The sequence below is a fragment of the Trichoplusia ni genome, chromosome 6 (assembly GCF_003590095.1).
Source record: "Trichoplusia ni isolate ovarian cell line Hi5 chromosome 6, tn1, whole genome shotgun sequence".
NCBI lineage: Eukaryota > Metazoa > Arthropoda > Insecta > Lepidoptera > Noctuidae > Trichoplusia > Trichoplusia ni.
In genome coordinates, this window is record NC_039483.1 from 1,672,546 (window position 1) to 1,688,681 (window position 16,136).

At 38.1% G+C, this 16,136-nt stretch overlaps 2 protein-coding genes across 2 annotated transcripts in view; both read right to left on the reverse strand.

The window, feature by feature from the left end:
* Nucleotides 1–1,608: 1,608 nt before the first annotated feature.
* LOC113494771 (protein Star-like) lies at nucleotides 1,609–6,473 on the reverse strand. The gene is made up of 5 exons (XM_026873231.1): nucleotides 6,207–6,473; nucleotides 5,146–5,416; nucleotides 4,071–4,264; nucleotides 2,907–3,260; nucleotides 1,609–2,120 (listed from the first exon to the last, which is right to left on the reverse strand). The coding sequence occupies exons 1-5, from the start codon at nucleotides 6,216–6,218 to the stop codon at nucleotides 1,992–1,994; spliced, it is 960 nt and encodes a 319-aa protein (XP_026729032.1). The 5' UTR covers nucleotides 6,219–6,473; the 3' UTR covers nucleotides 1,609–1,991.
* A 4,512-nt stretch (nucleotides 6,474–10,985) lies between these two features.
* The window catches only part of LOC113495092 (protein Skeletor, isoforms B/C), a 35,009-nt gene continuing 29,858 nt past the window's right edge, over nucleotides 10,986–16,136 (reverse strand). Inside the window, exons 7-14 of the mRNA XM_026873686.1 lie at nucleotides 15,876–16,006; nucleotides 15,153–15,265; nucleotides 14,392–14,600; nucleotides 13,744–13,885; nucleotides 13,095–13,218; nucleotides 12,475–12,605; nucleotides 11,409–11,572; nucleotides 10,986–11,168 (exon numbers count right to left, since the gene is read on the reverse strand). Coding sequence (XP_026729487.1) covers nucleotides 10,986–11,168; nucleotides 11,409–11,572; nucleotides 12,475–12,605; nucleotides 13,095–13,218; nucleotides 13,744–13,885; nucleotides 14,392–14,600; nucleotides 15,153–15,265; nucleotides 15,876–16,006 — 1,197 coding nt within the window. The remainder of the gene's footprint in view (nucleotides 11,169–11,408; nucleotides 11,573–12,474; nucleotides 12,606–13,094; nucleotides 13,219–13,743; nucleotides 13,886–14,391; nucleotides 14,601–15,152; nucleotides 15,266–15,875; nucleotides 16,007–16,136) is intronic.

A 16,136-nucleotide genomic window follows, 5' to 3' on the forward strand; every position in this document is an offset into this window, starting at 1 on the left:
TCATTGAAATGACGTTAAATTATTATTGAGATTAAAAAAAAATATTCGATATTATTCAGTCTTATTAATAATTAAAATTAAAAATTAAATTAAATAGAAACATATGGAATGACTCATTAATCATTACCGTAAATTAGAAATTAATATCATTTATAAAAGGCAGCAACTGAAAATCCCAATTGACTTAAAAACAGAATTCGAAGAGCTTATCATAACGGACATTATTACATCAATATTCGATAAATACATTAACCAAGTATTGTTATAAAAATATATCAACATCATCGGATGTTATTGAAATAATTTAGATCAACTAAGAGGTACTTCAACGGCTAATACAAAATGGCAGTAAAAAACCAGACATAAAACGCTCAGATTTTGTGTGAATGACCTTTTGATTTATTCATTGAGTAAATTGTAAATAACATTAATATAATTCGTTGTCAGGTTATATTTAATCACTAAGGTGACTATAATAATATACTTTTCGTATACAAATACGTAAGGTAGCCCATAGACTGCGTGAGCGACTGACCGCTCAAAATTTAAAACCCGCAGTCAAACTGCAACAAGTAGTCCACTTGCGTTGATTTGTCACGGCCTCAATAAAACTTACTGAATGAATAAACCAAGGGGCGAATTATTTAATAGTAACTATCTAAGTCGCGGTGTGGTGCGCTCTACAACAACCATACCCTTACAAACCTTGTATTTTCACTGAGTTACTTCATAATTGTTACAAGTATATATATATATCACTGGTTCACATTAGCCTGTCGTATAGTTTATTACAGTAATCATTTATCGTTATTTTAATGCAAGCTATTAAATACGATTGTATTATGGCTCTAAGCGCATAGTAATTAGTCTGTTGAGTGGACCACCAATGGAAATTAATATTTCTTTGAGATTCAAAACATTAATATTACATACATGATTAACTTCTGTGCATTTAATTTGTTCTGTCATTTTAGTTCTAGTGACTGTTAGTTGTCTGCCCAACAGCAAAACTGACACAAGATGAAATGATAATCTTCCATTTTGAAAAAAGTGGTGAAAAGCAACTTACGAATAAGTTCTAAAAGCATTAACTTCAGCCAGAGCGATTTTAGCTTAAACTAGTTTTCAACTTGTTTCAAAAATACACTATTCATGGTCTGTCGTATCTAGAAATTACAATCTATCAATTTTGTTAAAAACAGTGCAGGATCTAAGGAAACATGAGCAATGAGTGTTGAAATCAACAGTGTTTAAGGCACTTTGATCATATATCTATTAAAACTACGTTACGATCTGGTTCCGTAGCATGCAATTATCATAAATCATCGTATTTTTGAAATAATTGTGTTAATATCAGTAATATTCTGTCTACGGAACCGAAACTGTGTAACAGACTAAATTACATCATAAAACTTTCACATAACATCAGATTATATACTAAACACAAGTATGTTATGACTTGGGTTTGACGAAAGGGCAACCCTTCACATTATTTGTATTCACAATCAATAATAAGTTGAGTAATTAAATTAATAATTTAATTGTATTAAAATCACTTAACATTATTACTTAATTAAATCACATATTAAATTAATATTCAAAGTACGGCATTCACTGAGAATTGATAAAATTAATATAAAATTATTATTAAAGATGGATCGGACTGTTTGTTTGTTATATTTTGTGCTCGATCTAACCTAGCGGCAGATGGCGTTAGTTGTCTTTGAACATGTACCAAAAAGAAAATTTGAAAACATGACAATACGACTTTACAACACCAAAATTCTATTAAACATTTTTTGTTAAAACAATACGTATTAAACCACGATATCTAGAATTTGTTTTTTTTTTTAACCAAACAAAATAATGTATTTACCATTAAATCGACAGGTACACAATTCTACCACGTATGTTTTTCAAGTGGCAGCATTGGGCTCCCGAAGCTCCGCTAGCGCCACTCACCTCGCGTTTCGCCGGCCGCTGACAGTCGCTCACAGGTCGTCCTTGAGCGCGTACATGACGCTGCTCTCGAACGTGCCGGCCACTGTATAGTTCTTAGACATGAGGAAGTTGGTTGTCTCGTTGCGGATCGTATCGTTGTTGAATTGGACTTCGATCACCTGGATTTTGACAGAAAAATAAGTAAAAAAGAGTAGAAATTAATTATTTCGGAACTGCAGTGTTTTTTGGTCCTCAGGCAACACCGTGAACACCACTTCGCCTTGTTTTCGTAAGGTCGATATCTAAAATACTAAATTTTGATTTTATTTAAGGTTACTTTTAAACTGGAAACGGGTTGTAGATAATGGGGTCCAAGATTTTATGTAATTTCTTTTGAAATGGACTACGGCTTTGACATTTCGCTTATATATTGTTTGTTTGTCGGACCTAAACATAATGCTGACGTTTGAACTATGACTGGAACAAACTCAGGGCTCGCAGTCATTTTTGAAGACCAAACAATTTAAAAATGCGAGTATGAATGTATAAAGTAATGCACAGTATTTCTTCGCAATTTTCTTTTGAGAATAGTACCAGATCGATCTGAGCAACTCTGTGCCAGCAAGCGGCACAGCGTCAGCATCAGCATCAGCTCATAAAGTTCAACAATTTTTTAGGGTGTCTCACAACCCGACACACAAAACAACCACCAGTGGCATTATCAAGAGGATGGGAAAAAACGCGGAAAGTTGGTTGTATATGACACGAGAAATGTACTTTAATTGTGAAGTGCATGCGTTAAGTCTATTTTCATGTCAATTTTTTAGTATAAGAGTGAGGATATTTTTGTGAGAAATTACAATTTTTAAATATGAGGAGGCGGCAAGGCAGGGTTAATATGCGAAGTTTTTTTTTAAAATGGGGCTTTTATATCGTTTAGGATATGTTTGTCAGTGGTTTGTCACCTGCAGATGCACGCGCGGGTCGTCGTAGGGCAGGTGCGTGAGCGCGGGCAGCGCGTTGCGGCCGCCCAGCAGCACGTACTGCGCGGCGGGCGCGTCGGCCGCCAGCAGCACGGTGAGCAGCGGCAGGCACAGCACGCGCGCGCGGAAGGCGGCGGCGCCGGGCCACGCCACCTCGCGCGGGTGCGGCGCGGGGCTGAGGCAGGCGTGCAGCGCGCGCGCGCGCCCCCGCAGCGCCAGGAAGTCGCGCGCCGCCGCGCGCACCAGCACGCCGCGCCACTGCCGCGCCGCCTCCAGGTACGACGACGTGGCCGAGCGCCCGCCGCACGGGACGAACTCCACGAACGTGCCGTTGTACTACACACCGACAACACCACTATGTTAACTTTTACATTCACTATGTACCCACAACGCTGAGGAGCTGGCTACGCTTAACGCGGTTGGTCCCTTGATGGGTGACCATCTTTGTCATAACCAGTTCCTCCGTGTTTCAGAAGGCCCTATAAATTATGGGTCCCGGCTGTTGTTATTCCTACATCTTTGACCGTCCGTACAGGTAGTCAGATCTTGAAAGTCTGACAACCAGTCTAACCAAGGGGTATCATGTTACCCAGGTAACTGAGTTGAGGAAGTGAACTCCTATCACTCCTTGTAAAACACGATACTTAGCTGAATCCGGTTAGACTGGAAACCGACCCCAACATAGTTGGGAAAAGGCTAGGCCGATGATGACTACCCACGACGCTATCCGCAGATTACAAAACTGATATAGATACTTAACAAAATACTACATAATCATACGAAATAAAAAAAATATCGCCTAAAGAACGGTCATTTAGTAACAACAAATAAACTATAAAAAAGAGTCATGGGAAGCCATTTCTTCACTTGAATGTAATTCATCTCTTTGCATACAAATATACGATACAGTCTGGTCCAAGTGTGCAATCAGTGATTCCCTTTTCAGTAGCGTGTAAGTAAATTTTGTATAAGGTACAATGGGGCAGCGTTGCCAGACGTCCCGATTTTGGCGGGACGTTCCGATTTTTAAATCAAATTTTACATAAATTTTGCGGTTATGTGAAAAAAGTGACAATACAAAAGTTTTAGATCTTTTTATTACCTATAACTTTGCCTGCCTGGTCTACTATAGTGAATAGCACTCACAATCTCGCCATAGAGGCTGTCCATGAGCAGCACTTGCGGCGAGGCGGCGGGCGGCGGCGCGGGCGCGAGCGCGGCGTGCGGCGGCGCCAGGTGCAGCTGCTGCACGAAGGCCACCAGCGCCGCCGAGCCCTGCGCGATGCTGGCCAGCTCGTAGTCGCGGGACATGTTCGCGCGGAACTTCTGGGCGCCCAGTGCTGTACACACATTATTACATTATTGCGTTGGGTAAGTATAGTTACCGGTAAGGATCTTGAGCGCTCGGCGGAAGATTGGGGATCGCTTAGCGCAAATAAAACGCCAATCAATTGTGCGTACTCATCGTATTGAGGTGCATGCAACTGCACCAAAGAACGAATCCCTCATGACGGCTCTGACGCGATGCGCTGCGGGACAATCACTGCTCTTGAGTCCGCCCCGCGCCTAACTTCATACCGCAAAAGGGATACAAAAATCACCTCTGCCCAGGTGAAGGTCAGCGCTCAACATCTGTACCGGTAACTACATTACAACGTAAGTATATGTATATCCCACCAATATCATAAATGTAAAAATCATCATCGGGAAAAGGCTAGGCCGATGATGATGATCATAAATGTAAAAAAGGAGAGCCAAGTTCAATACAAATATTATACTTGGCTGTAGGCTTCGCCGAAAAAAGAATGGAGATCTAAATGAGCGATGAAAACAAAAAACCTGAGTATTCGTAAGTAGTCAAAATTACTTTAAATTAACTTACATACTTTAGTTTACTTTACTTTAACAGTGCGACTATGTGCGCTTTAACAGTGCGACTATGTGCGGTTTGATTCTAACCCAGGACAAATGTTTGTGATATGTCTGATGAAAAAACTAGACAAGTCAAGTATAATCTTCTTTAAGGAATTTTATTATTCTTAATTAAAACTGAAATGAAAGCATTTTTTAAACCTCTCCGGTAGTAAGGAATTGAATCCTTGTGTAGCAGGGGGTTTCACAACACGTTCAAGCCACATGCACAAAGACAACCAACCACTCAGCTATCCGTGTGGTCAAAGTCACTTGGTATAAGTAATAACTAAAGCTTATGTTTACTTACCAACAGTATCCATGTAAATAAGCAGCATAGTCATAACAGTCACGAAAGTCAAGACAAACAGCATCGCCGGCAGCAGTCTGCGGTACAGATCATTAGGAGAAGTCTTTGTAAACATTGGTATTGACAGCCTCGGCGCCACTCCGGAGGGTGGTACTGCTGGCAATGGGACCGCTGTGCTTGTTTTGTCCACCACTGGTATTGGTGCTGTGTCTTTTGGCTTGTCTGCATTTTCTGCAGGTTGCTCTTCCGGTAGTGGGTTTTCTTGAATTTTCTGTGCAAATAGAAATGTTTCTTGTGCAATTGTATATTTAATATTGTATTTGATTGGGAGTTATATTAAATAAGGAAGAGTTTCAAGGGGTAAATGATAAAAGTGTTATATAGCGGTGTACATTTGCCCACATAGAAACTGTGTAAATACAATTATTTTACATTAAGCTTAAGAAGCTTGTTATAATTATTTTATTATGTCTCATATACAGCAATACTTTGGAATATACCTAATATTTTAAACTTTAAAGTGCATAGTCCCAAGTTGTAGTTTTGAATTTTTTTTTAATGAAATTTATTTGATGGAATTAACAAGAAATATTAAAACTTGATAGATACTAACAAAAATCATAGATTCTTAGTACTATACTAAACACTAACCCTTCGTAGACTATGCATTGTTTAATTTGATAATGCGATAAAAAACACCATAATTTTTCTATAGTATGTTACAAGCGTAATTTATAGCAAAAAGATTATTTTTTTATTGATTACATGAGTAAAATATACTTAAAATTTCATGTTATACGCCAAAATGAATACCTACATGACACAGACAAGACAGGTGCTGTTTTTTTTTTATAGTCTAACGCGTTAACAGCTGCAGAAAGGTTGAATGCATAGCCATAGTGAACAAACGCAATGTGTGTTCATTTCAAACGTCAAGTCAATCGAGAAGATTATTAGAATTCAAGCTAAGTGAAATTGGAACAAATGATACGAAATAACCATAAAACTTTAGCCTAGGGTATTTATTTACTTTGAACGAGTATAATATTGTTAAACCTCACCTTTTCGGCCATAGTAACTTTTGTGTTGTTCACGCACAATAAACACACATTCACGTGTTCACATATATATCTTTCCTTATATTATAAAACAAACATTTTAGAAACTCAACTATACAACTTATACTTATCGATAACGTGAATTACACTGAATTATTTGAAAATAAAATAAAAATATATGTCAAGAAGCGTGAGTCACTGACCGCATAAGTAGCGACCACTTTTAACTTTTGTTTCTACCACAATGTTACGCACTTTCTACTACAGACTACTAAATTAGTAGATCAGCGTAACAATCGCATTCTCAATGAATGCGATTGTTACGCTGATCTACTAAATACTATAATAAATAAAATTAGTTATAAATTCTAAATTAAGGCTTTAATAGTTAAATTAATGTTGACCTTAGTCAAAGGTTAAGTTATATATATTATAGTAACCTATTCATAACATATAGAAGGAATTTTAAATAAATAACATAATATTTAGTTTAGGAAAAGGTCTTTATTGTCAAAGTTTATATTAAATTACACAATATTAACAGCAATATTATAGTCAATAATAATAGTATGTAACGTTGAGTTCTCAAATTCGAATGTGACTGATGTGGTTCATAGATATGTACAAGGAAGGTACCTGAAAGAAGCTTTACAATTATTACTTTTGCACCAAAACTGTGCAATCTGTGAAAGTTAAACAAACTTATAATATTAAAATTTGTAAGTTACGACACAGTTTTACATTGTCGACTTTATATTCTAAATGTATTATTAAATTTATTGTCACATTACAATATGAATTTTCATTAAAATTTTGATGAATATTTTTTTCCATTTGTGTGGAAACAATATAAAAATTAACAATAGAAAAATAATTTGTATCGTACATTTTTTAAGCCAACTTAATGTATGTATATGTATACATGTAACAAAAAATATGCTCCATTCCTTATCCCAATGGTACGAAGATGTATGTTAAAATAGAGCTAGGGTGTTATTTTTGAATAGGTACTAAATATTCATGCCCTTCGTTGATATAAACTAAAGTTAGGTGTGTTGACCAGCTAGCACCACTAGCATACGAGGAACAGTAAAACATATAACTTCATTTGACATAAAATAATAGTAAAGCGATAAGAATGAATGAATTCTTCCAATTCCAGATAGAGTGTTTCTTCAAAATGTATGATAGGCAGATATGTTTATTTTTGATTTTTATTTTGGCTGAAAGAAATGAGAAACGCTACAGAAAGCTGTAGATATATCCGTGATTTGACATTATCTCAATTATAAAGAGATTATTTATACGTCCTAAATTCTATCATCAAAAGAGTTTTAGATTAATATACACACAACGTAGCAGGCTTTTATATTTAATTGCACTGTATAAATTTGTATAAGTTTATCTATAATTTTACAATAATTAACCATCAATAAAACTCTTACGTTTAACAAAAAATTGTGCATCAACATCTACAACTACATAGTGTAAAACGATTTAAATTACTTACTAGGTTCTTTTCTATCTAATATACAATACGAGTAAAAGGTAAATAAAATAGTCATAACTGTATTAAAATAATATACCATGAGAAATAGGTATTATAATATAGAGAACAAGCAGTGAAAAAGCCAACATGTTTGTATGTGACGTAACAAGTTGCCTCTGAGGCTAAAACACTTTATTATATTATATAAGGACTTTATTGCATTGGTAACATAAAAGTTTAAATTCTACCAAGTCTTTTATTTTTTTATGGTAACATTTAAACATATCAACAATAATTATTGTTGACATGTTTTGACATGAATTATTCATATCTTGCAACAATAACAACGGTCTGCAAAAAAATCCTGTAAAAAATGATAACTAAATCTTATTATTACTTGATATTTTCATTCGTCTTGTACCGATTATTTCATTGGTATTGGTTCACAAGCTACATAAAAGCTCTCTAATAATACCATCTTGAAATGCGACGCAATCCCTGTCGATTTTTGATGAAATATTTTTTATCTTGTCCACGAAATCACAAAGGTTACCGCGTCTCGTAGATCTTACTGCACAGCTACAGTAAAAATGTTCTGTCAAATGGAAAATAATATCTATACATATTCTGTTTGGCAATGCAGTTGTAACATAGGTTTAACAATTAAGTATACAGAAGATATATAACCCTTGCGGCAATGAGTGCTGGTAACTTAAGTAGACCAAGTCTAGGTTTAAAATTATTATTTAGTAGCGATAGCTCGAAGAAGAGATAGCTCTGATATCTTTACAAGCTCTACATAGCTACATAAAGGGCTAACAATAAGATACGTGAAAAATAGAATTTAGGTGTTAGCATTGGATTTGGAAATAAATATAATTAAAAAAAAACGCACTTATTAATAAAATGTAGCAGAATCTGTCATTAATATTGGTGTCAAAATGTTATTGCAAAATTTTTGCACAATATGTTCTAGCAAAACGAGGTGAATAGAGTTTCAAGAATTAAATAGAAAATAGTGTTTTTATTTTGTGAACTGCTCGAGAATATTCATATGATCTTAATATTTTGCCTTGTTAAACGTCCAAATCCTAACAAAAACTGACTCTATCCATCACAAAAATACCTATATTCACCCCGTTGGCCGTTTTGCCAATAGTTAAAGTCTTGTGTCAAGCAAGTTCTATTTTTTTATTAAAAGGTATACAGCAGATACCACCCTGTTACTGCTTTACCTACTGCATGGATACTTATAAAACAAAACATAAGTATTAGAATTTGAAAAAGTATTACATTATTTGAAAAAGCGACTGGGCCGCGATTCTGCTATTTATTCGTACATTGACCGATTTATGAATTTGAAAGTATTCCTATTCTCTTAACCCTTGGCCAAGACAATTTGACCGTGAGTGTTCCCCTCCGTACTGAAATTCGGAAAGATGCTTAGAATTTCGAAAAGTGCCAATTTAATCCAATTTCCATGAATTCATCGGCCATTGTTAGTCGCAGAATTGGGGCCCTGATGGTTAAACGAAGATTATTGTCTCCGACGTCTTCGTGTACAATTGTGGGCTTTGGTAAGCGGGTTTTAATAAAACTCACAAATTAAAGTATTTATATGTTATCTGTAGTGCACAAGTGTGATCCAGGCTTGGCCGCAATCTTATTATTTAGACGAGATTATTGTCCTTCGTTATTCAATCAGAACCATTAGGTACTCTACTTACGCATTACATCATGTAAACAGCCCAAAAAGTTATTTACTATTAATTTATTGTCGAATAATAAAATCCACTTGGAAAGCTAATGAATTTTAAAATCATTTTCATACATTATACTAAAATTATTATTATTATAGAAGATATTTTATTGTCCGACATTCCAAATTTTCAAAATCTCTAAAGAATTATTCACGCTAAATATTTGTTTTTATTTAATATATATAAAATGGCTTAGTCTATTTGTTATTGTCAAGCACACGACATTATAATCATAATATTATATAATAATATACTTAAAAATAAACGTTTCTAAAGAATAATTGTAGATGTAATCTTTTATTGTCAATGTTTTCAATTTATATGGAAACCATTTACTTATGGTTATTCATTTGAATTCAAAATTGTCGCATAAACCAGGTTTAAAATTCAGTAAATATGGAATATACCTATATTAGTTATATATTTATAGTATCTCGTTACCTATGGTCAATAGTCGTCATTCAGTAATTATTTAAAGTTACCAAATTTAAGAATTTTGAATATGTTCGAGTAAATCGAATTCACAGTTATTACCACGAAGGTGAGTGTTCGATGCCAACTGTGATAATACATACTTTATATTAACGATAGTTGTAGTGAGAAAATGTTTGAAGCATGTCTGTTTAGTATTCCGAGAAAGAAGAATCACATTTTATTACATTGAGAAAGTATTTTATCCTCTTACATTAAAATGCTATACGATTCGTAAAAAATGGTTTCCACTAAGGATAAACCCAAATTACGATTAATATTTAAGTACATAGGCCGACATGATACCTTGAACGGACTTAAAGAGTTCAAAGTTAGGGGTTCTTACTTATAAGGGCTACTAGAGATATCGTCAAAATCCTAATTTGTAAAAATGCACTTGCGCGCTCCACATTTGATATGAAATTGATATTATGTACGTAGATTGACATTATTTACCCATTTTCTTTATAAATATCTGTACAAACTGGCGAATTCCATACTCTTAACATTCTAAATTCGTCCAACAATATCACAATCTTTACTCGGAAAAATCGACGCGAATTTGTTAGAGGTAAAAAATTATCACTTTCATTTAAAAACAAAACACCGATACCGTTGAACGAACGTGTACATTAGTTTTGAATTTGTATCAACTATTTTGTATACATAATATATAGGTGATATAAGCCAATGTACAATGTACATAATTTTCTTTAACTATAAAACAACTTACTATAATAGGTTGTATAATGTAGTTTTATTAGTTTAACAATGTAAAAATGTAAATTAATGTGTATATTATTTGCGTATCCTACTTTATTGTCACATTTGAATACAGATTCAAAATTATTGTCTACTTCATCGTCAATATAGATAACAAACTACCATTACGGTCCATATTCAAAATTATTGTCTTCAAATTGTTTGCAGACTTTGTAAAACTAGGCTAACATTAGATGTGTATTTGAAGTATAAAAACAGTAGTAAAGTTGTAAAAAAATGTAAGAAAAATATGTTCGCGTCGATGTGTGAGTAGGTGCGGGACACCGTGTGAGTGGGACATTAGCTGCGAGCGAGCGCGGCCAGGGCCAGCGCGGCGGCCAGCGGGCCCGCGGCGGGGCCGCGCGGGGCCCCGGCGCGCGGGCCCGGGGCCCCGGCGCGCGGGCCCGGGGCCCCGGCGGGCGGCACGGGCGCGCCCGCGTCCAGCACGTGGATCTTCCAGCCCAGGTTGTTGTGCGTGTAGCACTGCAAGACAAACACGCTCGTTAGCGGGGGGAACCCTCATGGACCCCACTCCACGGGGGAGGATATGGGGAGTGTCAGACTCTTACTGACTAAACCTGTACCGCTGTATCTGTCATCGATGTTTTTGTGTCGGTGGATGGCAATGCGTTGAAATCCTTCATTCACCGACCGCTGGCTTCCACCGGCCAGTAGTGCGGGCCAGAGGGTCATTTCTCGTGTTGTATGAAGAGGGAAGTGTACCTGGTAGTAGAGTAGGTCCGGCGTCTCGTGGGCCACGGTCCAGTTGAGGACGGCGGGCTCTCCGTCGTGGCACTCCAGCTGCAGCGTCTTCATGTAGTCCTCGAACGTCTCGGAGGCGGCCGCCTGGTCGATCGTCTTGTGCGTCCACTCGCAGTAGCGGCCCACTGCAATGTTCATAGTCATCCAAGCCCGTAGTCATTAAAACGAGTGTCGCATAACAAAATTATACATGTGACACAACGTTTAGCCAAATAGATATCCATCATCGGCCTAGCCTTTTCCCAACTATGTTGGGGTCGGCTTCCAGTCTAACCGGATTCACCTAAGTATCAGTGTTTTACAAAGAGCGACTGCCTATCTGATCTCCTCAACCTGGTTACCTGGGCAGCACGATACACCTTGGTCAGACTGGTTGTCAGAATTTTCAAACTTCTGACTGAATACAAGTAACGACTGTAAAAGATGTAGGAATAACAGCCGGGACCCACAAGTTAACGTGCCTTCCGAAACACGGAGAAACTCGTTATGACGAAGATGGTCTAAGGACCAACCAAGGACTCATCTAAGGACCAACCGCGTCAAGCGTAGCTTAACCTGTGATCGATTCACTTATGCGGTTATAGTTTAGCCACGAGCTCCTCCTACAGATATCTGCTGTGGTGTAAGAAGGATGCGTACGCATAAACCTCTGGTCTACACGGTGATTTTTTAGTCGTCTTACAAAAGCAGCCTAGTTCATGTATCCGACGTAAAATACCCCCAGGCGCGATTTTTCTTTTTATCATCAGCTAAGATAATAAGTAAAATTAAACAAGAGAAATCTGAAATATACTCTTGAAAATGATAAACGCCGCCGCCCGCGCCCCTCACCATTATTACAAGGGTTGGACCGCGCTCGCAACAGAGCTGTGTTTCTAAAAAACTACGAATTGCATCATCATATTGAATAAAAATATCATAAACATGTTCTAGTCATTGGATACATGAACTGGGCTGCTTTTGTAAGACGACTAAGAAATCACGGTGTATAAGAACCTAGTAATACATGAAAGTAAGCGTATCTTACCGGCGGTAGGATAGGGATACCCCTCGTTATCATACGCTACCCCGGCGAACACGCGTTGCTTCCTCTGGTCTTCCTCCTTCTTCTGCCCGAAGCCACCCTCCGAGGAGTCGCTGATGTAGAACGGGTGGAATCTGAAAATACAGTCGACAGTGTGTCGGTATTATCATCTTATAATACAAAGTCTAAGTCAAAGTATGGGAAATGTTAGGGAAATAGAAATATATAAAATTATGTTTCCCACATTTTAAGCTTAGGGCCACTTGCAGGAACACTTTAAAGCGAGATTTACTGGATCAAAAATCTTGTTTTAGGTCAAAATCTGATTGAACGTCTTCCTCATTACAGATATAGCTTAGAACCTCGATTTAAAGTGACTTCCTCGATTTAAACCGGCGTGTAGTTCTATTCTAGTATTTTAATAATGACAGATGATCTGAAATTATTAATAAATTAGATATATTAATAATTTCGTGAAGGGGTACGGTAGACTCGATCGAAACCTTAAGAGAGCAAAAGAGCAAAATCTAGCGTTAGTAAAATCGAGATTTTAGAGAATTTGCTGCAAGCCGACCTTAGTCAGTCTTTCTTTTTACGATTATGTTTACTCTTTTGTGACATACTTGGCTGGGTTGGTCCTGTCGTCTCCACCTTCCACCAAGAAGGTGTAAGTCTTGCCTCTCTCCACGTAAATCTCAGGAATCAGCAGGTCGTTGATGTACCACGCGATGCCCCACGATGGATGACCTGGATTTCAAGATCAATATTGTTTTGGTCCTTCGAGTCAAAGGGTTCGATAAATTAAGTTCGTTAAAGTTAAGGTCGTTATAATTGTCTTAAGGAATTCAGATTGAAAAAGAATAGCTTAGTTACCGTACGCAAGGAACCCACTACTTATATCATTGTCTGCATGAAACAAAACATTAAAGGCAAAGTTACAATTATGTCAATGAGCGTCGTCCTTCTTCACCTGTGCCTTGTATACGTAACTAAGGGCTCCCGGGCCACCGGCCACAACCACAAAACGCCGCTACTGGCATATTTCTTGCACTTTTTACGCAATTTATAAAGAAAAGCGAGCAGTGTCTTCTCTTCTCTTCTCTTCCGCATTTACATTAAGGGCCTGCCCTATACTGTGGAGGGACCATGTTGACCGTGTTTTGTTCGCTGATGACATCTCGTTAAACTACAGTAAATATGGCAGTAGCGGCGTTTTGTAGTTGTGGGCGGTGGTCCGTGCTGTGCGAGCCTAGACGGCAGCAAGGCGTGTACCGGTGAGGGGCGTGTAGCCGCGCGCGCCGGCGGCGGGCCCCAGGCGCGCGCGCAGCCGGCCCGCGCCCGCCAGCACGCGCGCCGGCCACGCCGCGGGGCCCGGCGCCGCCGCCTCCGCCAGCCCGCTGCACGAGTTGTCGTTCTGCAAGCCGACGCGATTGCACAATAACACTATAGCACTTGTGAACAGAGAAAAGGGGATCTTTTTGGACTGCCACATGCTACTAGTATTCCGGGGAGAGAAACCTTTTTGGATAAATATTGTTATGATATAAGATATCGCTGCTGCAATTCCATGGTGTGCAATAAAGCATATTTCTAATCTTATTTAATCTAGACTGTGATTCTATTTATATTTCATAAATGTAAGCTAACACTTTTTCAATCTATTGCATGAACGAACGGGATGAACAAAACCAGTGAAGTGGGTGTCGGACTCGCGACTATTAAGGGTTCCCAACAAATAGACTAAAGATGAAAAAACGTTCGTTCGTTCTAAACATGAAATTGTGAGTAAACTTATGACCGTAGAAACATGACGCATTATGTTTAAATCTAATACACATCTTAGCAAGGAAGAAAAAAATGTTAAAAGTAGTGACAAGTTATTTTCATTGACTGTAAATTATTGGGTAAATGTTTCTGAACCTGAGCTCCGAAGTCCATCTGCACGTCGTTCCTGGTGGTATCCATGAAGGAGTGCGCGTTGGCTTCGTATCTGGAGTTCAGAGGCCCGAAGGCTGCAATCACAGACTGCGACCTAGATGTAAGTATTTCCTTGTCCTTGACAGCTTCCTTGGCGGCAAGGGGGCGCCGGTACGTTATAGTTGTGATTCCGTTCTTCTGGTTGCCGGACACTGAAGAAAATGGATCCATTAAGATATCCGTCAGGGAATTTAGAACAGTTTTGGAAAAACTTCGATGAACAAGCGGTCAAAATTGATATTTTACCCAACGGTCCCTATTCGCAATTTCTAATTAATTTAATTAATTCAAGAAGACTGCACAGATAGCCGAGTAGTTGAGGACACCACGCTTAACCCGCTGAGCACGACGTGTCACGGGTTCGATCCACCACGAATGCTTGTCCTGAGTCTGGGTGTCTTCGGGCGCGTGACTTGAATGTCATGAAAAAATGTTATGAGTCAAATGAAATTCAATAGCGACAGAGTGCTATGTTGTGGAGCTTGTTGCGATGTTTCTTCTTCACAGCTAGAGCACTTAGGAAGCGATGAAGGATGGGCGATACGGGGAGCTGTCTGTGTAACTTTGACGTTCAATAGTGCTGGCTAGGCAAGCTTGAATTGATGAGTTTTGATTTGATTTGAACAAAAAACTGATGAGACAAACTGAGTGTTCCCTAAAACACATGCCCCAAAGCATTTGTTATTGAGGATGCTAATGATTACCGAGCTGAGCGTCGTCGGTCCCGCCGAGCCGCAGGTCGGGGCAAACTCCGCGCTCGCCGTCGCACTGCGCCGGGTGGCTCAGCCAGTAGTCTGACACACGAGGCTGGTTCACCCTGCGATAAACACTACACGTATAGAACACTTACATCGTATAGTTACCGGCACGGATCTTGAGCGCTGAACTTCACCTACGCAGAAGTGATTTTTGGGTCCCTTTACCGGTATGAAGTGAGGCGCGATCACATGAGAATTTAAATAAACATTTATTATTAATAATGTAAAACTAGTATTATATGTATCAACATAAAAGAATACGGGGATTAAGTATTCTTGTATGTTAATATAATTATGCAACGCGAAAGTTTAAATAAGTATAAAGTATTCAACGTTAATTGAATACTTTACATTTTTAAACAATAATTTAATTACTATCATACATCAAATATGATGTGATTGGTTTATGCTAACAGAAGAGAGAGACATAAATTCTCTGAATTTCTTAAGAAACTGCATCAATAGTCAGACCATATCTTGTAGTTGGTTGAACTGGACAATTATAAATCGCTAAATTTAGTTTATCACCTAAAAAAGAAAATACTTAGCAACCTGAAAATGTATGTGATGTTTATTTATTATTTATAACTAGACTATTGTTATTAAATGATGTCACGGTTTACTCACGCGTATTTATCGGGGTAGCCCGACTAGACTATTGTTACTTACCTAGTATCCCAATAAGCAACGACCACATCAGCCCCGACCATGGCGGGTCTCCCTTCAGCGCCGGAGATGCCGAACGACATGTACTGATCCTTGCGGAGCCGCGCTGACAGCGTGATCTGGACTTGGTCGCCCTGAGGACGGAGGGTTGCTTGTGAGGATATATCAGGGTTTGGCTATATATTTTATACTTTATGACGTTGTGTATATTATGTTTGTTATTTTTCTTAGATCGGTAAACACGGTTCTGTTACACATTTTACT

Coding starts and splice junctions, on each gene's coding strand:
- LOC113494771 (XM_026873231.1), bottom strand. Junction 3,261..4,070: donor ACAGCCTCTATGGCGAGATT/GTGAGTGCTATT, acceptor GTCGGTGTGTAG/TACAACGGCACGTTCGTGGA. Junction 2,121..2,906: donor ACCCGCGCGTGCATCTGCAG/GTGACAAACCAC, acceptor GTCAAAATCCAG/GTGATCGAAGTCCAATTCAA.